This window comes from Cryptomeria japonica, chromosome 1, assembly GCF_030272615.1.
Source record: "Cryptomeria japonica chromosome 1, Sugi_1.0, whole genome shotgun sequence".
NCBI classification, from domain to species: Eukaryota; Viridiplantae; Streptophyta; class Pinopsida; order Cupressales; family Cupressaceae; genus Cryptomeria; species Cryptomeria japonica.
The window spans coordinates 156,704,497-156,728,870 of record NC_081405.1 but is presented as its reverse complement, the minus strand read 5'-3'; the positions used below and the strand labels follow the sequence as shown (position 1 = coordinate 156,728,870).

At 36.0% G+C, this 24,374-nt stretch overlaps 1 protein-coding gene across 1 annotated transcript; it reads left to right on the top strand.

The window, feature by feature from the left end:
* The first annotated feature begins 15,310 nt into the window (after positions 1-15,310).
* Positions 15,311-19,001, top strand: LOC131048240 (linoleate 9S-lipoxygenase). Its single transcript, XM_057982130.2, has 9 exons — positions 15,311-15,642; positions 15,787-16,073; positions 16,168-16,408; positions 16,500-16,829; positions 16,940-17,025; positions 17,140-17,247; positions 17,360-17,664; positions 17,759-18,022; positions 18,192-19,001. The coding sequence occupies exons 1-9, from the start codon at positions 15,411-15,413 to the stop codon at positions 18,964-18,966; spliced, it is 2,628 nt and encodes an 875-aa protein (XP_057838113.2). The 5' UTR covers positions 15,311-15,410; the 3' UTR covers positions 18,967-19,001.
* Positions 19,002-24,374: the final 5,373 nt, after the last annotated feature.

The window sequence follows — 24,374 nt, the reverse complement described above, 5'->3', positions numbered from 1 at the left end:
TATATAGGGTTTTGCCTTAGTCAAACCCCCGCTTCGGTGATTTCCACCTCCACGAATAGCCAAGTTGTATTGTAAAATGTATTGTGTGTGCAGACCTAGTGTGTGTGCAAGGTCCTTAAATGCAAGAAAGCAAACTAGAGCAACCTAGAAAGTAAACCCTAATTGCTTGTAAATGATAATGTAAATGCTCTAAATCAAGATGCAAAGTGATCTAAAGCATGAATAAAGGATATATTGAAGCTTATGCAAAGACATGAAAACAACATGAAATCATACCCAACCCTCAAGGGAGGAGTACAAGCCAATCTTCAGTCGGTAATCTCCTATTGTTCTTCAATGTCTCCCAAGCCCTAAATGAATGAAATTGATGAATGCTTGATGGATGGATGTTGAATGTTATTGAAGTCTTCAAAGATCTGCTCTTTCGCTGCATATGAGGTTCCCTCGAAAGCCCCAAAAATCCGATCCTTTCAAATGAAGAAAGAGAGCTCTTATGTATGAAACCCTAGGTCGTAATTTCGACTTTAGGCCGACTTAGAGATTGAATATCCCACCAATTTCTTGGGGTTAAGCTTTATTTTATGATTGGATCGCGCTCCTAAAATTTTGGGAAAAATGTCCGGGACCATGTTGCACTCCGGGCGCCACGGTCCCGACAACTTTTCACCAAATTTTCAGGGCCGTCGGATATGATGATTTTAGAGAGAATCCCGAAGTTACAGGTGATTTTGAGATGTTTTGACCCCCGAAATCAAGCCCCCAAGTTCAAAATAGGACCTAATTAGGGTTTTTGATTAAATGATGTATAGGAGGAATAAAATGAAAAGGGCACACTTTAATGAAAGGGCCCAACTTTATGATGTGGGAGATGATAAAATAGAACCTTAGACTTAATTAAATTAATTAATTAAGTGCTAAAGGGGAAATGCAATGCAAAATGCAAAATGCGCTAAGGCGGGTGCTAAACTAGGTGTGAAATTGTACCACCCTAGCAAGTGCGTACAATTTACGACGCTACATTTAGCCCCCACTTTAGCGGTGATATGAACACTACGTGCATATGCAAGCTAAAGTACAGAAAAGTAAACATTATTTGAAAAAGGATATATCCATAAGTCTGTCGAACGAAGCCCCCAGCGGCATCTGCAGTACACAGTTAGGAACCGCACCCTACAAAACCACATGTTAGATCACAAAATCACCTAATGCTTACTAAGGAAGGTGATGAAAATTCGAGGGTAGCTATATGCCCCCCCCCCGTTTCGGCTTGCTAATTTTAGTGAGTTGAAACAGGGTATCATGTTTACCCCTTCGAATTGTTAAAGAAAATTGATGACAAGTGCTCACAAGAAGATTTGATATGAGATCAAAAACTAATGGAGAATCATTTGGTAAGAAAGAGGACTAAATCTCAATTCCAACGCAACAAAGAGTGTGAGGTTTTGAGAGTTCTCTAACACAAGATGAAGGATGTAAATGGAAACAAAATGCAAAGAGAAGAAAAGAAAGGAGAAAAGCATGAATACACACATTGGTGATCCATGAGAAGAATAGTGAGAGAGAAAACATGGACTTCTCACCCCTAGATCTTGTCTAGGTGATCCATGGGAAAAGGACATGGAAAACTAGCCCCTAGAGTCTGTCTAGGTGATCCATGTAAGGGAGGAGAGTGAGAAAGTCTAGTCTTATGCCGCTAGTTCCACTCAACCTCGTGCATGTGTGTGTAAGTGAGGTTAGAAGCACCTCATAGGAGTCTATGCCCGAGTATGCTACAACCTATATATGTATAGTACAAAAGCGTGACATCTCGCTCTAAGAGTCTGTGCTCTAGTTCTGAGAATGACCCATTGCTCAAAAAGTGTAATGTTTATGTCATAAGCAAAGTAGAACAAGGATACCTACCTTCATCACAAAAGAAGATACTCCAAAAATGCAACAATGTCATAGATCCAAGCAAGAGAGTTTTACACTCTTTAAGCAAGGATAAGATAGTTGAGAAGGGATATCTTGTAGTATGTGTAAAGGAGATCCTTAGAGGAGAAGAGATCTTTGTACAAAAAGACACCTATCCCCGAGAGGACAAATATAACATCTTCTAGAATAAGACAAAGAAGAGAATAAGAATGCAATACTTCCTTCTTTTGCGAGGTGAAAGTGATTCTTAATGAAGGATGACGCTCTTTTTAACCCAATCGGGAGAGTGAATTCATTATGGATGTATTTTACCAAGTGCAAAAGAGGTTGTAGTCAAGGACTTACACCTCTTGTAAGAGAGAATCCTTGAACAAACAACAACAAATGCGTAAAAGGCATAACATCAAGTAATAAAGTCCACACCATCCACAAAATAGGAAAAAGTGGATCCTTAGATAAAAATAAGGAAAGATCATTGCCTCCTAAGGATAAGGACAATGAGAAGGACTTACACAATCTTCTAGGGAGAGATTTGGACATAAGCAAAAGAAGAGATGTATGAAATCACTCTTGTCCCCATAGGAACAAGAAAATTAGGCTATTATGTTGCTTCAAAAAAAAAAATGATTGCACTTGAAATTGTAACATCATGAATGACAATGAGCCCCCAGTAAATGAGCTACCAATGTCACATAATGATGAGCAACATAATAGCCATTAATGTTATTTAAAGACATGATAGATTGAATAAGGTATTTGAATATGACATGTTAAATGCTCAACTATAAGTGAGATCAAAAACATGTATAAAATGATAAAAATTGAAGAAGAAAAGTCACATGAAATCTTAGAAGAGGAATGAGTGTAATTTATTAGAGCCTTATCCCTAGAGGAAAGGACTTTATGATGAATAGGAGATAAAGATTCATAAGTGGATTTAGAAATTTGAGGGGATTCATAAAGAGATTTGTTCATTGCCAAGATTTCCTTATGAGGGGAATGAGAGTTGATAGAAGTAGAAGATGATTTAGTTGAAGTGAGATCATCATCACTACTAAATATAGCATTCACATTGAGAGATGATCTTTTAGATGCTTTAGTGCGTTTGCAGGGATTGTAGCCAAGTCCAAAGGCATAATTGTGAAAATTAGTCTCTAGAGGAACCTTCATCCCTTGTTCATGAGCGCCACAACCATTTCCATGATACCCATGCTTAGCAAAAATGCAAAAACCACGACCATAACGATCAGCCATTTCAGAAAGAGAAGGTGGTTTTTCGTAAGACAAAGAATCAAACTCTTCATAATTAGAGGTGTGAGGAGAAGAAGTTTGAGAAGCGGCCACAAAATTATTGCTCACAGGTTCAGGTAAGATTGATTGATCTCTAGTTTCTTCCTTCTTTTTAACTTTAAACTCTCTAGGAGGAACCCTATACTCACCTACAAAGGTGGGAGTGAAATCAAGAGATCCCCAATCATCTTCTGCGAGAACCTTCTCAGGATCAAAAGCCTCTTCATGTGTAGATTCAAGTTGAGAAGAATCTTCATCCAAAGAATTTTGATTATCAGAGGATGATGATTTGTCCATAGGTAAAGAGTCATCACTAGAAGAGGAAGATTTAGAAGAACTTCCTTTGGAAGTAGATGTTTGCAAACAAGGTTGAAAATTAGTATCACCTATCAAGGTATATGTCTTATTGTTATAAATAAATTTAACTTGTCTATGCAATGTAGAGGGGACAGCTTGCATACTGTGAATCCAAGGTCTCCCTAGTAACAAGTTGTATGTTAGATTTCCCGACATAACATGGATAGGAGTAGGCAAAGTAACAGGTCCCACTGTGATGGGTAAGGTGATAATACCTAATGAAGACTTAGCCACATTATCAAAGCCTCGAATGGGACGAGAGTCAGGCTCAATAAGGGATGTATCCACATTCATCTTATGCAATAGATTAATGCTACACACATTAAGGCCAGAGCCATTATCTACCAGTGTTCGTCTTATAGCAGTGTCATTTATGATAACCACAATCATCAAGGGATCATATTGATGTTGAATTTCACTAGTAGGCAACTCATCTTGAGTAAACACAATTTGAGCTTTAGGATTCATCACAGAGTTAACCAAAGACACTATATTACTAGATGTATTAGGTGGAGGAACATTCAAATCTTTCAAGGCATCTTGTAACATTCCATGATGAGCGGAAGAAGTTAGGATCAAATCCCAAAGGGATATCTTAGCAGGGGTAGCTTTAAGTTGTTCTATGAGATCATATTCCTTACCAAGAACTTGTGAAATACGAGGAGCTTGAGGAAGAATAGGTTGGGAAGGAGGAAGTGAAGTTGGGATAACTAGAGGAGGATTAGGTTGCCTATTGTTTCTTGTGTTATAAGTATGGGCAACCGCATGATAACTCTCTCTAGTCAGTTGCTTAGCATACTCATAAGGGCTCTTAGTAGAATAACCTCCTTGCACAGTAATAATAGGTTTCTTAGGAGTGCAAAAAGAATCATTAGCATAACTGCCTTGAACCACTAAGATAGGCTTATTTAAAGGTTGAGAATTTTGAGAAGAACAAGCACCTTGGACAGTAAAAAGAGGTTTGTTAGGTGTCTCATTCACATGTATCAAATTGATTGAGGATGGTTTAGAGGAATGAACAAAAGTGTTGGGAGGATTATTGATAGTCTTCTCTTGCACTAAAATCTTATCACGGATCAAATCAATTCTAGGAGAGAGACAAGGGATAGGCATTGATGTTCTAGTAGGAAGAGTAATACTAGGAAAGGTCATATCATCCTCGATCATCAAAGGATCTACATGGGAAATAAACTCTCTAGGAGAAGGATCAACATTTCTCTCTAAAGTCTCACTTTTGAGAGGGAGATCTTTGAAAGAGATGTTAACCATCTTGCTTTGAACTAGGGTTTCCTTATGAGTAGAACCAAGTTGAGGAGAGGGAGATGCTTTATTTTTAGAGGGAGAATAATTGAGATTCAAGGAAGGTGATAAACTATCAAGGGAATTTTCAATCTTGATTTCATCCCCTTTGGCTAGGGGTAGAGAATAGTCTATACCTTCTTCTAATGGTTCATCCCAAATAGTGAGGTTGTTGAAAGGAATGTTTGAAGTATTGTCAATTTCGGGAGAGGAGATAACATTGTTTATTAATTTCTCATCCTTAGGAGGGAGAGCATCAATAGATGTGTTAAAATCATCCTCTTTCCTCAAAATATGTTCAATATGATCTTTAGGGGAGAGAGAATTAAGGAAATTGCTTATTATTTCATCTTCTTTCTCTAAGGGATGCTTATGGGTAAGACCAACTTTAGGAGAAGGGTAAGCATTTATCATTAATTCATCATCTCTAGTGGGAATTTTGTTGGAAAAGGAAATGCCATCACTAGGAAATGTAGGGATAATGTCATCTTCTTGCACAAAAGGATCCTCATTAAGGGAGTGTTTTTTAGGAGGAACATGAACATATTTCTCCAAAGATTCATGCTTAGGAAGGAGATCTTTGAAAGAAGTGTTCATAACCTCTTGTTGAACTAACATGCCCCCATTGGAAGGACCAACTTTAGGAGAAAATAAGTCAATGTCCATCAATACCTTTTCACTTAGAGAGGCATCATGGAGGGAAGGTGAAGTAACATTAAGAAAGGTGTTTATGATATCATTCTCTTCCTCTAGGATAGCTAAATAGGAAGGGCACATTTTAGGAGAATTATCAAGATCACTCTTAAAGACTTCATCCTTAGAGCATGGGAGAGTCTCAAAGGGATTGGTAGAAACTCTTTTAGGCACTAAAATGTTGTTATAGATGGGGGGAGGTTCTTTAGAAGAAGGAAAAATTGAAACAAGGGAAGCTAACCCATTATCACATCTATGAAATGAATGCATCATGACAATAATTTTCCTCTTTCAAATGATAACACATGCAAAATAGGAGGAAATGTTTAATTTTAACCAATGCAAGCACTTAGAATGTAGATTTAGAAAATGAAATTTATGATTCAAATGAGTTCCTAAATCAAATTTGAAATTATTGATCCCAATTAAGCTATCCACAAGTTCAACTTTGAATTGAAAAATTAGGGTTTTAGCAAAAATTTCTTCTAAATTTTTGAATCTTGCAAGAAATTAAAACTTTTAAATACAAATTTGAATTTGAAAACACTCAAATTTGAAAACATAAATCAGAATTAGAGAAGATTGGAGTTCACGTCGGGTTCACCAAAATGTGTAGGAGAAAAAAAGTGAAACTAAGCAAACATGCCCAAATCTCACTTTCAACCACACACTTGTGGAATACGAAAGAGCCTAGAGGTATCACACAATTGGCTACTTCTTTTTGTGGAAGAGAGAGCCACGGGATACCTATTAGGATTTCTATTCCCTTGTTGTAATTGAAAGATAAAATGATGCAAGTTCAATCCCTAACCCCAAAGTGCAAGTATGAACTAATAACAAGATTACAGAATTGAACTTAAATGATGGAAAGCTGTAAACACAAGGACAAGACAAGAATGTAAATGTGTACCCGGTGTTAAAATCTAAGTGAAAATGTTCGGGACGGGGGCGCGGGCGCCACTGTCCTGATTCTGCTCCTGAAACTGTTGTTTTTGCAACCTGAAAAGCTGTCAGAAAGTGCTGAAAATGCTATCTGTCAGGAGGACCAGGGCGCCCAGTGCCCTTGTCCTAGGGACCAGGGCGCCCAGCGCCCCTGTCCTGGCAGGACCAGGGCGCCCCACGCCCCTGTCCTGGTCTTTTGCTCTGAGATTTAGTGTGAAGGTCGGTCTCAGTCTGCTTCTCCCGGATCTGCAACCTGCGGCGTCGTCTGAGTCTTGAAACCTGCACTTATATCTGAAAAGGTGTGGTGGGTGGCTATATAGGGTTTTGCCTTAGTCAAACCCCCGCTTCAGTGATTTCCACCTCCACGAATAGCCAAGTTGTATTGTAAAATGTATTGTGTGTGCAGACCTAGTGTGTGTGCAAGGTCCTTAAATGCAAGAAAGCAAACTAGAGCAACCTAGAAAGTAAACCCTAATTGCTTGTAAATGATAATGTAAATGCTCTAAATCAAGATGCAAAGTGATCTAAAGCATGAATAAAGGATATATTGAAGCTTATGCAAAGACATGAAAACAACATGAAATCATACCCAACCCTCAAGGGAGGAGTACAAGCCAATCTTCAGTCGGTAATCTCCTATTGTTCTTCAATGTCTCCCAAGCCCTAAATGAATGAAATTGATGAATGCTTGATGGATGGATGTTGAATGTTATTGAAGTCTTCAAAGATCTGCTCTTTTGCTGCATATGAGGTTCCCTCGAAAGCCCCAAAAATCCGATCCTTTCAAATGAAGAAAGAGAGCTCTTATGTATGAAACCCTAGGTCGTAATTTCGACTTTAGGCCGACTTAGAGATTGAATATCCCACCAATTTCTTGGGGTTAAGCTTTATTTTATGATTGGATCGCGCTCCTAAAATTTTGGGAAAAATGTCCGGGACCATGTTGCACTCCGGGCGCCACGGTCTTGACAACTTTTCACCAAATTTTCAGGGCCGTCGGATATGATGATTTTAGAGAGAATCCCGAAGTTACAGGTGATTTTGAGATGTTTTGACCCCCGAAATCAAGCCCCCAAGTTCAAAATAGGACCTAATTAGGGTTTTTGATTAAATGATGTATAGGAGGAATAAAATGAAAAGGGCACACTTTAATGAAAGGGCCCAACTTTATGATGTGGGAGATGATAAAATAGAACCTTAGACTTAATTAAATTAATTAATTAAGTGCTAAAGGGGAAATGCAATGCAAAATGCAAAATGCGCTAAGGCGGGTGCTAAACTAGGTGTGAAATTGTACCACCCTAGCAAGTGCATACAATTTACGACGCTACAATTATATAATTCACTTTTCCATAATTCCTCTAAAATCCCATTCACCCTCACCCACTTTCATTTTCCTACAAATCCGCATCCTCACCCCCTTTTCCACCTCATCAAACACATTAGCATGTGACAAGTGAAAATAGCTTTTTTGCAAATAAAATTGGTAAAAAATACTCACATCATCTAGGTACTTGGACCATGCCCCTAGGTACTTAGACCATGCCTCTAGGTACTTGGACCTACATCATGGGTACTTGAACCTTGCTTGCTCCATGCTTATTTAATCAGGGTTGTTTCTTTGGCCTTGACTTAGCAATAAATTATCAACCCCCATCTACTTGGCCTTCCATCATAAATGATCTTTGCATCCTCACCATCCAATTATCCAAATTGAATCTCAACCCTTGATTCCATACCACCTCACTCTTGGCCTTGGAAAGTCTATAAATAGAGCCATTTCCATCATGTAAACCATTTCTTATTTTTGCATCAAACTAATGCTCAAAGATCTCTAGCGTATGCATCATTTATTTCATTTTAGTTCATTTTAGCATATCTTAGCATAGAATCATGGATCATTTCTATTTTAGGCCTTCAGAGCTTGTTTATATCATCATTTTAGCTCAATCCTAGTTTTTTACATCTTGCATTTACTCTCATTTTAGCTTAATTGCTCATCATTGTAGAAATCTCATTTTCTAAGTTGTCATTTAGTTAAATAATGTGCATAATATGAGAGCACTAACATTGTACATTCATTAAGTCCTTGGAAATAGAGGACAATGAGATGCTCATGAGAGTTCTTGTATTTTCATTTGGTTATATGATTTTATTTGAATCCCTCATACTAATGTCTCATTGGTACACTTAGGTACTAACTCCGCTTTTCTTGTGTACACAAGATTTTTTTCCTTTGTGCAGATAGTGATTTCTTCTCCAAGAGATTTCATAATGGAAAATGGCAATAGCATTTCATTTTAGCTTCTACTATTAAAGGAGAGAAGTATGAATATTGAAGCATAAAAAAGAAGATCGTACTATTATCCCAAGAACTCTGGGAATTAATAAGAGTAGGATTCACTAAGTCTATGGATTAGAATGTTTTGAATGCATTGAAGACAAATCACAAAAATCAGTTGAAAGAAGAAAATAAGGACAATAGAGCTCTCTTAACCATCAAATTTGTATTCGATATTTTAAAATTTTCCCATATTGTTGGTGTGATGAAGTCAAAATATGCATGGGAGGTTTTAAAAATTGCATACCAAGGATCTAACAAAATAAGATTGGTAAGGCTACAAACCTTTCAAAGAGATTTTGAAAATATAAGGATGAAAAAAGATGATTATTTTCAAATTTTTATCACTAGGACTCATGGCATTGAAAATCAGCTCAACGCTGAAGGAGAAACTATCACAAAATAGAAAATTGTAGAGAAAATTTTACGATCTCTTCTTCCAATGCTTGATCTAGTTATGATAGCTCTAGAAGAAAGTGAAGATCTAATTGCCTTCAAAGCTATACAGTTGATAGGTTCTTTGTTGTCACAAGAAGAGCATATGCAACGTGCTATAGAGAGCTTACTATAAGCTTTCCAATCTACTATAAGAGTTAGATCAAAGTCTTCAAACCCTCCTTCTCACTCAAATAAATATAATAGAGAGTCTTCTTGAAATAGATGATGTGGTAGAGGAAGAAACAAAGGAACAGGAAGAGGTTATGTGGATTGTAGAAACATCTAGTGTAGGTATTGTGAATGACATGGACGCTATGAATTTTAATACAAAAATAAGATAGCTAATTTGAAAAAATCAAGACATTTTGAAGAAGCCAAGAAATCCACATTCTTTGCATGTAATTTGGAAAAGGAAACTCAAAATAGTGTGTGGTTCCTAGATAGTAGTTTCTCAAATCACATAATAGGTAAATCTGATCTCTTTGTTAAGTTAGATAACTTTGTAAGAAGGCAAGTTAATTTTGTTGATGATAAAGAGATTGATGTAACATGGGAAAAGGTACCCTTGCAATGAAATCTAAGAAAAGAGTTACTACTTTAATTCATGATACTTTGCATGTGCCAAAGTTAGAGCAATAATCTCTTAAGTATTGGGCAACTTCTAGAAAAAAAATTATAAGGTTGTGTTTGAAGATAACTACTACAAAATATTTGATAAATAGGCTAACAATCATCTTGTAGCAAAGGCCTGTATGATAGAGAATAGGCTTTTTTTCTCACATTGGATTCTACTAGAACATGCATGCTCATAAAGAAGCCACTTATTATTCAAGGTTATGGCACCAACAATATGGTCCTCTAAATTTCAAGGACTAAGTTATCTTGAAAAGAAGAATATGGTGAGAGGATTTCCAACAATTCAGGAAAAAGAAGAAGTGTTCTTAGGGTGTGCAATTGTCAAGCAGCATTGAGATAGCTTCTCGGTGAACAAATTATGGAGGGAAAAAACTCCTCTAGATCTTGTGCATGCTAATATTTGTGGTGACATGCAAGAGGAGTCCTTGGGTAAGAATCTATATTTTTTGGATTTTATCAATGATTTCTGATGTCACATATGAGTTTATTTTCTCAAGAAGAAATTTGAAGATTTTGCATGCTTCAAAGAACTTAAGTCTTCAACAAAATTTAGTAGAGTGGGTATTTTCTCAAAATAGTTAGAACTAATAGAGGGGGAGAATTTACTTCAAAAGAATTTTCTTATTTTGGTAGCACTAATAAGATTAAGAGATAGCTTACTGCATCTTGTACCCCCAACAAAATGGTTTTGTAAAACGGAAAAAATGTATGATTATGGAGATGGCACGAAGCATGCTTCGATCCAAAAATCTTCCCAATTTCTATTAGAGAGTGGAAGTAGCCACCGCCGTACACATTTTAAATAGAATCCCTACAAATTTTCTTAATAATATCACTCCAAAGGTGCTCCAAAGGAGGCTTGGAGTGGTCACAAGCCTTCAAGGATCACTTTCATGTATCTGGATGTCTTGCATATGCTCATATTCTAGATCAGAAGCGAAAGATGTTGGATGCAAAACCCAAAATTTGTACCTTTGTGGGCTATTCAGATGCAACCAAAGGGTACAAATTCTATAATATTGACACAAAGAAATGGGTCATTAGTCGAGATGTGGTTTTCGATGTATGAGGAGTATGGAAATGGAAAAAAGGTGTTCAACAAACCACCTCAAGTGGAAATTCAAGCTCGAATGATAGCTCAAGTTTGAACCCTCCAAGATTTAGTCCACCAAGTTCTCTACATAGCACAACATCAGTTGATAGTTTAATTCCAACATCAAGTCCCAGCTCTTCCCAAAAGGTATGAAGTTTAAATAAAATTTATTAGAGGAATACTAATACGAATACAACTGTCAATTTTGCTTTGTTTCCAGTTCAATTCAAGTTGAACCTTTTGTGTATGAAGAAGAAGTTAAATAAGAAGTATGGATTGATGCAATGAATAAAGAGATGCATGCAATTGAAAAAAAAAACATGGGAATTAGTGTAACTTCCTAAAGAGAAACATGCAATTGTTGTTAAATGGATCTATAAGGTGAAATATAATGCTAATGATTCTGTGAAAATATATAAGGCATGATTAGTTGCATAGGGATTTTCACAAACACTTGGAGTAGATTGTTAAAAAAAAATTGCTCTAGTTGCAAGATTTGATACAATCAAAGATTATTTTGGCTATTGTTGCACAACACAAGTGGCTAGTTTATTACACATGGATGTCAAATCAGCCTTCTTGAATTGTTATATTGATGAGGAAGTCTATGTGGACCAGCCTAGCGGCTATGAAATTATAGGCAAAGAATGGTTGGTTTACAAGTTGAAGAAATCACCCTATGGGTTGAAGTAGACAACTGTGGCAGGTATGGCTACTTCATGGAGTAGAAAGAAACAAGCAACAATGGATTTTTCTTCAAAAAAAGAAGGGTATATTTTAGTAGCAACAACAACTTGTCAAAGGATCTTTGATGATCCTCATTTGGTTAAAAAATATTCAACCACTATCTTTTGTGATAACATCAATACTTTTGCCATGACGAAGAATCCAATATTTCATGCAAGAAGGAAACACATTGAGATCCATTACCATTTCATACATGATTTAGTTCAAGAAAGAAAGTGGAATTTTAGTTTTGTCTTACATTTGAGCAAGTTGCTAAAATATTCACTAAAATTTTCCTACAACTAGATTTTGTTGAATTAAGAAATCAGTTGGGCCTCATCCCCGTTGTTCATCTAGGGAGATATTGAAGATATGCATGTTCTTTTGGCCTCACAATGGCTCATGCAATGTGTGGCATGAAAATTTTCTTTAAGCACAATATGTTAGGAAATAAAGTTTACTTTCAATAATTTAATTAGTTTGTAGTTAGGTTACTTGGGAAGTTCATTCCCATAAGTTAGTTTTGAATGGGGAAATGATGGTTTTATAAAGCCAATACATTGCATGTAATGGTTGAAATAAATGAATCTATTGAATATTAATTTTAGTTTATTATTTATGTATACAATGGTCGATCTTTGATTGCAATATGTTAACCATTCTAACATTAGTATCAGAGCAATACTTGTACTTGTCCATTGAAATCTATATAGGAATATGTGATCCTTGATAATTTAATGCATTATCAATAACATCTTGGTAGATGTAATTTTATATTGCTAGATCATATTCATATGCTAAAAAATACAATATTTTGACTCCAATAAATATTACACGAAAGTTGAAATAATTTTGGAAACAAAAATTCAAATCAATGCAGGGTTTGATGTGCATGAAAAGATCAATGGGCATTTAAACCACATTAAATTTTTCTATTTTTCTATTAGGTTCTGTAAATGGCAGCAATTTGTAGATGAATTGGGAGCACATTTATTCAGATATAGAAGTCTATACTCAACACAACGAAGAGGAAATGCGAAGAAGTTTGAAAGATAAAATATGTTGTCTTGCTATCTTTCATTGAAGAAGGTGGAAGCTTTATGATCTTAATATTTTATTTTTAATGTTGTGGTTTTAATGAGCATGGGCATTTTTGTATAGTCAAAATCAACAGAAGCTATTGAAGGTGTTTTTAGGATGAAGCTATTATTTGTCCTTAAATTAAGAATCTTAATTGGAGATGTTTGTGATCTCAAATTCATCTAGAATAAGATTTCAGAGACTCAAATACTTGTGCTAATGAGGATTCTAATGAGACATACAATGGATAAAGTGTAAAAAGGATTTAATTAGAGGTTGGAGGAAATGGAGGTAGGAGGATATCTATCATCTCAAGCTAGGTTCTCACTCAAGGATGTTTTGTTGTATGAAAAGAAATAGTACTTTTGTTGTTTGAATTCCTTCATATAGAAAGGGCTTAGGGATTGTATTTGTTTTGGTTTGTAGATAATTCAATTTGTCTCGATGTATAGAGAAGTCTTTTTAGTTTGTAGATAGTTGACTTTTTCTAGATCTGTAGACATGGTGAGTGGTATCTATGGATCATTGATTTTGTCTCAATTCATAGTTTTGCAAATGTGTTATTGTGGATGATAGAGTTTGTCTCAATTCACAAGAGAAGTGACATGCTTGTGGATAATTAAGTATGTCTCAATCCACAAGTATTGTTGGATAATCAAATATCTGCCTAGATTGGGAAGTTTAGGTTGATACTAACGCAAAGTTGGAACATTTACCCAGACACGAGGAGTTTTGGTTAATGCAATGCAAGGCTGGATAATCAGGCCATTTGCTTAGACTAGGAAGTTTAGGTCAATGCTAAGATACTTTTGTTCTTGTTTTTCTTCATAATGTTAACCTTAAGGGTGCATTGTTAGGAAACAAGATTTACATTCAATAAATTAATTAGTTTGTGGTTAGGTTAGTTGGGAAGTTGATTCCTGTAATTTAATTTTATACGGGAAAATGATGGCTTTATAAAGTCAATACATTGGATGTAATGGTTGGAGTAAATGAATCTATTGGATATCAATTTTATCTTATTTTTTTTCCTGTATAGTGGTTTGATCTTTAATTGCCTCTTAGGTAGTAGTTTAGTTTTTTTAATTTTATGCATAATAAACTACAGTTATCTGTAGTGACTATTTTTAGTTCCTTCGTTGCTTAATAAATATGCATGTATGTAGGATATACGATGCAGTTTTCTTTTCTCCTTTAGTTTGTTGTAGTTTTCTTGAGTTTAGTTTAATGGCTTTGTTGCAAGTTTAGTTATTTTTTAAGAACTGGTTGTTATCAAGAGTTGCAGCTATTTTTAACTCCTCTTAGCTTGCAGATTGTAGCTTTGTAATGTTGCTAAATAAACTTATTTATGTGTACTTAGTTTAGCTAAATCTTTCAAGGATCTATAATAGATCAGTTTGTATTTGGTTGTACGTACAACTTGGAATAATATTTTTTATTTGAAGTGCTTTATTAATAATAAGTGATTGAATATGATTTTTTTGATAAGTATATTCTAAGAGCTCAATAGTCTTTTCATTAAAAAATAAGCGGTAAAACAACGAAAATTATTAAAAATATTCAAAATTCACCATTAAAATTGCACAAGAAAATTGAGAAATACTATTTTACAAAAATTACAATTCATTAAAACATTTTTCATAATTTATTTAATAATAACTAATTAGAAAACATTAACCCATAAAATATACCACGACATAAGATACCGGATCGTTTGCAGATACTATGCTCTAATCGTTATTTAAGAGCATAAAATTGTTTTAAGCAAGCATAATTTCAATATTGAAATCAGAGGCATCTGTACAATATTGCAATATAACCTTTTTATTTAGTTTCAAAACTTGCTGTCACTGCTCCCACCCTAATCAATGCATATAAAACACTAGTGGCCTGTCTACACGTAGTTTTCCACTACGGAAAAGTAATTAAGTGAGTTTTTAAAATGAACGATCTCATCAATTCCTAGGTCGTATGACACATTCGACACCAATTTGGAAAGAAAACAATTCTTGAAAACAGAAATCGGGACACGTCGAATCTTTTGCTAGGTAGGGGACAAATGCTACTGCTGCCCGAGGACGCTTCCATCCAAAAGTTTCCCACCAACTACACTGCGCACATGTGAAAAACTAGAATATTATCAGTAAAAAAAGGTTTTCAGTTTCACCATGCACTCCCCGTACTCCTGGATATCCTTCGGCCTGCCTAATCTAAAATAGAGTTTTTGAAAATTTAATGTAATCACTCATCACATTTATGAGTATTAATGATTCGAACCCACCTGAGTGACAGCATGGATAAGATTGAGATCAGGATAGAGTGCAAGTTGCAGTATGAACGATAACTCGAGGTGCAGAAGTGACGCCGTTTTCAATTATTTTTCCGGTGAGGTATTAAGGACGTTTCTTTAATTGGAGAGAAGCGGCCATTACCGTCGAAGCTCGGCCGTTTGTGTATAAATAGACGTGTGGAGCAGCGAAAGTATCTCAATCTCAATCTCAAATAGTGTGAGTGTTTTAAGAATTGATTTGATCGCCAGCTTACACGTTAAGCCTTGGCGAGAAAGAGTTCGAAGTAAGATAGTTTTTAGGTATAGCCAAGATGAGTTTATTTGGTAACATCTCTGTTCCAAAAATTCCAACAATTCCAACCATTTCATTCCCCTCTAAAAATGGGAATGCAGGGGAATTTGAAATCAAAGGAGAAGTGGTGTTAATGAAAGCATATCTTGCGGATGTTACCGACTACTCTGCCACGGTTGCGAACGCAGTCTCTGAATTAATCGGACAGAAAGTCTTTCTTCGGCTCGTCAGTAGCGACAAGATTGATCAAGGTAATATGATTACGAGTTACTATTATTATTAGTTATTAGAACATATTACTATAGCATCTAAGTGGTTGTATTAATTTTTCTTTTCTTCACCTTTGGTACAATTACTGTATAACTTTGTGTGACCTACGGTGGGTAATGGTGTAGATTCGGGATTGGGGAAGAGAGGAGAGGAGGAATCAATAAGCTGGAACTCACTGGATGGTCCCATGGCTGGTGACTCGAAATTATCCGTCAGCTTCACATGGAAGGCTGAACTGGGCGTGCCCGGTGCATTGCTGGTCAGGAACGCGCACCCGAGGGAGTTCTTCTTGAAATCGCTCTCTCTGTTCGCTGTACCGGGCAAACTTCCAGCACTTCGCTTTGTCTGTAACTCCTGGATCTATCCTTACTATTTCTTGAACGAAACCGAACGGGTCTTCTTTTCTACTCAGGTATAGTTTGAAATAAATAATTTGAGAACTTGGAAGTGATCAAATAACCACGTATTATTAATGTGCATTGTACGCTGTACATTGGTGATTTCAGAGCCATCTGCCCAATGAAACACCGGTGGGTTTGTTGTCGCTGAGAAAGCGAGAGCTGGCTAGTCTGCGAGGAAATGGTACCGGAGAGAGAAAGTTTTTAGAACGTGTGTATGACTACGATTTTTACAATGATCTCGGTAACCCGGATAAGAATTCCGATCTCCGCAGGGAGGTGCTTGGTGGGTCGCAGGACCTTCCTTATCCCAGAAGATGTAGAACTGGCCGTGCCCCCTCCAAAACAGGTTCTCTAAATATATAGAGCTTCGAGCTTCTGTGTAGCGTTAATTGATTTTAGTTTAAATTAGTTCGATGATAATGTTTTTAATTTGACAGATCGGAAGTTCGAGGGCTTGCCTCTGTTGCCCACCACCCAAAACTATATTCCGCCAGACGAGAAGTTCCCTCATGTCAATCTGTCCGACTACAGGGCTAATTTCGTGAGAGCCTTCGCCAAAAAGGTGATACCCACCATCAAGGACATATTTGGTGACGAGTTCCACTCGCTGAAAGAAGTGAAAGCTGTTTACAGCAAAGGCATTCCCAAGGCTCTCAACAATGTTATGGATCTTAGTCGAGACCTGATGCCTCTTCAAATGGTTAAAGGACTGCTCAGCACACAGGACCAATCTCTCATTAATTTCACAGTTCCCCAAGTTATTAAGGGTGCGAGATCAACACTATTTATTTAATTAAGTGATTGCTTCTAGTATTACTTATCGAGTAAATAACATATAATTGATACTTAATTTCAATTTTTTATTTCTGATTTGCAGTGGACGAACTTGCGTGGAAGAAAGACGAAGAGTTTGCACGCCAGGCCCTTTCCGGTCTCAATCCCATGGCCATTCAATGTCTGCAGGCAAGCAAATTGAAATTCTCCTCGTTTTAATCTAATTAGTGCCAGAGGTTAATTTCGTTGCTTTAGTTGAATGCTGATTATAACACAAATGCTCTTCTCTTAAACTTGGAACAGAGCTTTCCTCCAACAAGCAGCTTGGGCGCCGAGTTATATGGCCCTCAGGAGAGTTCTATAGCAGCAGAACATATCGAGAAAAACCTCGGCGGCCTTACAGTCCAGCAGGTATGTTGTATTTATACGGTGATTCAACTAGTTCCACAAGATATCAAAAAAGATAGAATTCTGATCCTCTTACCAATCTCATGATGGAATTAAATGTGAATGATTTGATTAGGCTGTGGAAGCAAAAAGACTCTTTGTCTTGGACTACTACGATGCGTACATGCCTTATATCGAACGCATTAACAAAGAATCAGATGAACGTAAAATGTATGCCTCCCGCACTCTTTTCTTCCTCAAAGACGAAGGAACTCTGGATGTTGTTGCGATCGAGTTGTGTTTGCCTCACACCAGTCTTACCCAAGCTGAAAGAAATGTTTATACCCCTGCCCAAGATGGAGAAGAAGGTGCTCTGTGGCTGCTCGCCAAAGCACATTCAAGAGTTAATGATGCCGGTTATCACCAGTTAATCAGTCATTGGTAAGATCACTGTTGAAACAAGAGACAGTAATCTTATTTACATCAAGCAGACAAATTAATGTCACGATGATTAATTTGTCCATTCTTCATGCAGGCTAAGAACTCATGCTGTCATCGAGCCTTTCATCATTGCTACTCACAGGCACCTAAGCAAAATGCATCCCCTTCACAAATTATTGCTCCCTCATTATTTTGACACCATGGACATTAATCAATCTGCCCGGCAGATTCTGATTAATGCAAATGGTGTTATTGAATCTGGATTCACACCCTACAGATACGCCATAGAGTTGTCCTCTAAAGCATATAAAAACTGGAAGCTAAATGAACAAGGCTTGCCCGCCGATCTAATCAAAAGGTATACTGTTTTTATTTATTTTTTGCTCTGTTACTCTTTAACGCCATTATATCATATAAATCATTCTAAGACTCGCCCGCCGATCTCATTAAAATGTATAATACTCTCTGCTCTGTATCTTTCCTATAAATAATTCTAAACTAGGAGATGTACCTATATGCAATTGTAGAGGGATGGCAGTTGCAGACTTAACGGCACCTCACGGACTGAGGCTTTCGATAGAAGATTACCCATATGCAGTTGACGGTCTGGAGATCTGGGCTGCTTTAAAGCAATGGGTGAGTGATTATCTGTCTCTCTACTACAAGAGCGACAATGCAATCAAGGAAGACGCAGAAGTGCAAGCATGGTGGAAGGAGGTGGTGAACGTGGGGCATGGAGACCTGAAGAATGAAAGTGGATGGTACGAGATGGAGTCGGTAGCAGAAGCGGTGGAAGCAATTACAACCATCATTTGGATTGCATCTGCTCACCATGCAGCCGTCAACTTCGGGCAATATGCGTACGGAGGATACATGCCCAATCTCCCCACTCTCAGCAGACGCCTCATTCCTGAACAACATTCTCTTGATTACGCTGAAATGATGAAAGATCCAATCGACTTTATGCTCTCATCTGTGTCCAACCCCAATCAGGCCACCACGGTGATGGCGGTGTTGGAGCTTCTGTCGAAGCATTCAACAGATGAAGCATACTTAGGGCAGGTGAAGGGATCCACTCATGAATTGACTGACGATGACGGCATCGAACAAGCGTTTGGGAAATTCTCTGCAGCTCTGGCGGGCGTGGAGAATAGTGTGTCAGAGAGGAACAAGAATTCCAACCTGAAGAACAGGTATGGGCCGTCACAGGTTCCATACACACTGCTCTATCCGAACACCACCGATATCACCAGGGAGGGTGGATTGACTGGCAGGGGAATTCCAAACAGCGTTTCCATTTAATCTTTTGTTTTGTTTGCGACAACGTCAATGTCGGATCCATTTAATTTACAGGTGTTTGTTTAAAATAGCGGCTGCGACGATTCTACATCGTTGTCGAGCTATTTATTTAGTCACTAAATGTAATGTAGTTATGTAACGCATCTTATTTTAATAAAGAAGTGTCTTTTCCTTCTCTTGCTCCATAAATTCTTGGTAATAACATTGAAGTAAAAGAAGTAGAGATTGGTCAAATTGGTTCAAATTTCGAAGTTCAATTTCAGCCGACAAACAATTTTTTTATTCGTTAACAATTAACAAGAGAGTAAATTTGTTGGCTGCATAGCCATTTTGCTGGGTATTCAGCCATATAAAATAGGTGGCAATCCCATGGTATTATGACATGCATCTCATGACATAAATATATTTATTACGTTAAGAGGTGTATACAATGGCAGTAATCTCTGTAAACAAAAGCACTATTTTTTTTAATTAATTTTTTATTTTATTAAATTTCATATTTTCACATTGGATAATTATGCAATTCATTTTTTGCATGGGATAAATAGTAGATTTTGGATAAGGATAAGATTGCAGCTTAAAATGGAGATTAAATTTAGATCACTGGAGTAATTTCATCCGGTCAAAACTCTAAACATTTAAAAAATCAAAGGTTTGTGTAGGGTATATTTATTTCTGGAGGCTATCTGCACCGATTTGTGTAAATTTCTTTTAAAGTTAAAAGATCAAATTTTGATTGTTTAATCAACAACTAACAATTTTCAACAATTTTGAAAGGTAAAATGTAAATTTGGATTTGGATTAAATTATTCCTCGCAATTGCAAGGCTAGGGGCACTAGTTGCAGTGTCATTCATTTGAAGAAAAACAAAAAGATATTTAAGAGGTTTAAGGTTGTTTGTGAAAATCTCTATTTGTATGAAATTTTATCACTTCTTTGAGAAGTCAAGACTAGATTAGACCAAATTGTGGCTTTTTAATGACTAAATTTCATGAGTAGATTTAGTGCATCCACTTTCTTTTGGTACATTCATAATCGATTATATGTAAAGTAGATCAATGGGTAAGATTATTTTTTTTGATGTCTATTCATTAAAATAATTTTGTCAAGCTTTATTCGTACAAATAATGCTGAAACTGTAGAAGAAAGGAATAGCATGTAGGACCTTTCCACCTCAGCCATGCTCACACCTCCCAAACACAAAGAGCAGAAATTATCCCCAACAAACCCCTCACAAATCAGACAAACAGGCATAGGGAATTGTGGCTATGGTTCCCCTAACCTGGACAACAAAACGTAGCTCATATGAATGCCACCCTCCACTTATTTGGGTACTCTACAATTCATGATAATTAGCTTTTATTTTATTATATTTAAATAATTAATTTTATTAAATTTACAAATCATTGGAAAATTACAATTTAGTTTATAGAAGGTTGCTTTTAATTCTGGATTTTGGAATATAAAATTATTTACATAAAAAAAGAAAAAGTTGCTTTTAAATCTAGATTTTAATCTTTATTTCATTCATATGTATCATTAATTACTATAATATAATTATTGAAATTTAGATAATTTTATGAATTTTAGAAATCAAGATTTAGTTTAATTACATAATGAAACTTCATGTTTAGAAAATATTGTGACAATTTTCTTATTTATTTGTTCTTGTTAGTTCTTGCCATAGACATAGAACTATTGGCAAGAGCTATTCTTTAACTACTTATTAATAAATAAAAAATTAACAAATCAAATTTGAGATTTTTTTCTACCCCAAAAAATATTAATCCTTATTAAAGTATAGATGCAAGTTTTTTAATTAAATTTTTTAAGAAAATTAATTATCTTCAATTTAAATGGTTCTTAAATTTTAGGTGGGAGAAATTTCTATTGTAAATCTTTTTTAAAGATTGCATAATCATTTTATGCTTTCTTCCCTTAAAATATTGGCTCAAATGACTAAATTGAATAAATAAAATTGTTTTTTTCGAAAGATTACTAAAATAATGAGTTTATTTGTTTGGAAAATATTAATGATTTTTTTAAAAACTTATTTTTAATATTTAAATACTTATATATTTTTAAATATTTCATAGGATTTTTTTTAATGGCTTTTTAGATATCCTTTTTTATCAGGTAAAATAGGTTTTTTAGATATCATTAATATTTTTGAACAATTTAATTTTTAAACCATTGTGTAGAAAATGATTTTTTGGATTATTTTATCACTCACTCTCACACACACACATAGTTTGACAGATTAAACATAAAAAAACTATTATTGATTATTTATTTTGAGAGCTATCTTACCTATTAATTTTATTTATTATTAATTATTGTGACTCATATAGAGACATAAATTTTTTTGGTATAAATGTATTTTAAAATAGTTCAAGTTACATATCTTAATATATTTTAAATGTTAAGCACTTACAAATGTTGGAATTAATTTGAATTTTATTAGTGTGAATAATTCAAAAGTGGCTTTATTTAAATATCAAGTAAATTAGTTAAATCACAATGGTAAACAAATATGACCTAGGTCAAACAATAGTGAATTGGAGAAATAAAAATAGATGTAAAATTTCAATATAGATGGAAGAAAATTGTAAAAAATTTGAAAATGATATGCAAGTAAACTTGGTGTAAAAGTGCAAAAGTAAATTCTAAATGTAATGTAAACTTATGCGTGCAAAGGTAAATCAAACGTCCCAAAATCTAGACCAATAAATGCAACTAAATCTCCTATTTTTTGGCATAAATCAATTCCATTGTCTCCTTTCTTTTGTTTCTTTCTCAAAAGAAAGAAATAGACCTACCTCTAAACTTAATAATATTATGTTGGATACATGTAGTTTTTTCTACAACAATATTCAACAAAAAATTTTCAAACCCTCTTTAATATCACCATAACCATGTCATAACAATTAAACTTCTCATATCCTCTTTAAGGATTTAAAAAGGTCTGGCTGGAATCTGACTCACTTAACATTACCAACTGTTTGAATGGGCGTATGGATCCTAGCTGGACTATTGCCAACTTGATCAAAGATTGTTGTGATATGATTAAAGAGTTGGATGAATTCAAAATCTGTCACATTTTTCAGGAAGGCAATAAAGCAGCGGATTTATTGGCCAAAATGGCAATGGGATACGTGGCAGAAAAATGGTGGAGCAATTGGGGCTCTTTCCCAAAAAACTTGTGCGACCTGGCATATGATGATACAATCCACTTGGGGTAATTAATGAAGAACAATCATGATTTGATTAAGTTGTTGGCGAAATGGTTTCCTTTTGATTTCCCTATTTGAAGATCTAGAAACTTCCCTTGTGCCTGAATTTTTTAGTATTCTTGTGTGGCCCTTGTCCTACTCCTGTTAGAAGTCTTGTGTGGCCCATTTCCTACTTTTGTTTAGTGACCTAGGCCATTATGGCTAGGGACAAGATTAGGCAAGAACAACCCACTTTTGATAAATGGAAGAAAAATAAGGAGGTGTGGCAGGAAATTGTTGATGGGGCAATGGTTCCCTTCTTGGAAAGACTCAATGACCCTTCTCCTTTGCTCATGGAAACATTTGTCAATGGATGGAAGAAAGGGGTTTTGAGGGCTTATGGTGTTGAATTTCAGGTGGATGAAACCCTGGTGGCTACGGTTACGGGTTTGGCTATGAATGGCAGAAGGTTTTACAGAGACAAAAAAACAGGGGAGGAAGACACGACAAATTTTTTTGATAAAGATAATGAACGTTTAAGAGTTAATAAAATTGTGGATGGTGGCTACAACAGAAAGGACTTAATGGCTCCCCGGGCAGATATGGCCAAGTTCATTATGAGGTACATTACGCTTGATGGCAGATATGCCAACATCTTTTCTTAGCATTTTACCATTTTAAATCACTTTAGGCATGGAAAAGTTATTTCGATTCCATTCTATCTAGTTTCTTCTTTGGAGAATAGTCTTGAAAAACATGCCGAGAATCTGAATAATCTGGTCCTCCATGAAGGGATTATTGTACTCATTATGGAGTACGCCAAAGCCCATGAAGTTGTGCCCTCTTTGAGAAAGGCCAAATCCCTATCACTGATGTTCAAGATGTCTCTGATACGGATATGGAGATGGAAGATAGTGGGAGTGCCAAACCTCTTATTGACCCTGATTACAAGCCGGTTGAAGAGGGTGAGATGTTGGTCACCCTTGGAACCCATAGTAGCAAGACTCCCCCAGATGGGCTGCAAGTAAATATAAATCGACCAGCAAGATGGTCTCTCAAACTGAGCCTTATTTCAAAAACAAGAAATTCGTTGCTAAAGACTACGGTCCCAAGACCTTTGATCAAGAAATCAAATTGGACATTCCTCTTCATGTCCTGAATGAGAAGCAAGGGACTCTGTCTAAAGATGTGGATAGTGGCTTATAGAAGGAAAGTAATTTGATGAACCTGGTAATGGAAGCGACTAGAAGCCAGGAGAACTATTGGAAGTGGGTGGGGAAGGAGATTGACACCCTCAAAGAGGGGATTAAAGAGATAATTGATATCTTCACTGATTTGCTTAAGCCTAACAAAACAGAGAAGCTCATGATCATGACCTAGAAGCTTTGCCATGATGTGGAAGCTATGAAATGCAATCATGAGCAAAGAATTGAGAAGGTTGAGCAGTCTATGGAGGAGATCAAGAATAACCTTAAGAATCTAGTTGACATAAGCAGAGAGGCCATGAGAAATAGTATGGAGGGGTTGGAAAAGATCAATGCCATGGTGGTGGAGTACAGATCCAACCCTATTGACAGTGACGATCTCGGTGACAGTAACAGAAAGAAAGAACTAGGCGGTGAAAACTCCGTTGTGGGTGGCAATAAAACTACGGGCCCTAGTTCCAGGACCAAAAGTGGGAGCAGCAATAAGGGTACCTCCAGGTTCATTATGGAGGACTTGGAGGAAATCAACAAGGTTGCCATCCAGAAGAGCAAGGAGCTCGTGCACTCGCTGAACTGAGTGCTTGTCTGTGCTTTGTTTTGTTGTCTATTGTTTCTTTTTGCTTTTGAGCTCGGTCTGGGGTGTTCCCATGTTTTGTTGTTGGTTTCTGTTTGGTTGGTTGATGGCTAGTTTCTGTAAAAATTTTGGTTTCAGGTCCATGTAAAACCTGTTTGTCTTTATCAAAAACAATTTTCTACCTTTCTAATGGCTCTTGCATTTTAAAATATTATTATTTATTACTTATTCAAATTAAGAGGTCAATACAATCTAATTGAATGCAAAGATGCAAAAGTTGGGATCTATTTCTCCTACAAGCCTATTAAACATATTTAAATCAAAAGCTCTCCTATGTAAAATATCTTATGATCTATTTACCTACAATTTAGTATAATTTTATGAAATAAAATGATTTGGGTGTAAAGAAAAAAAAAATTG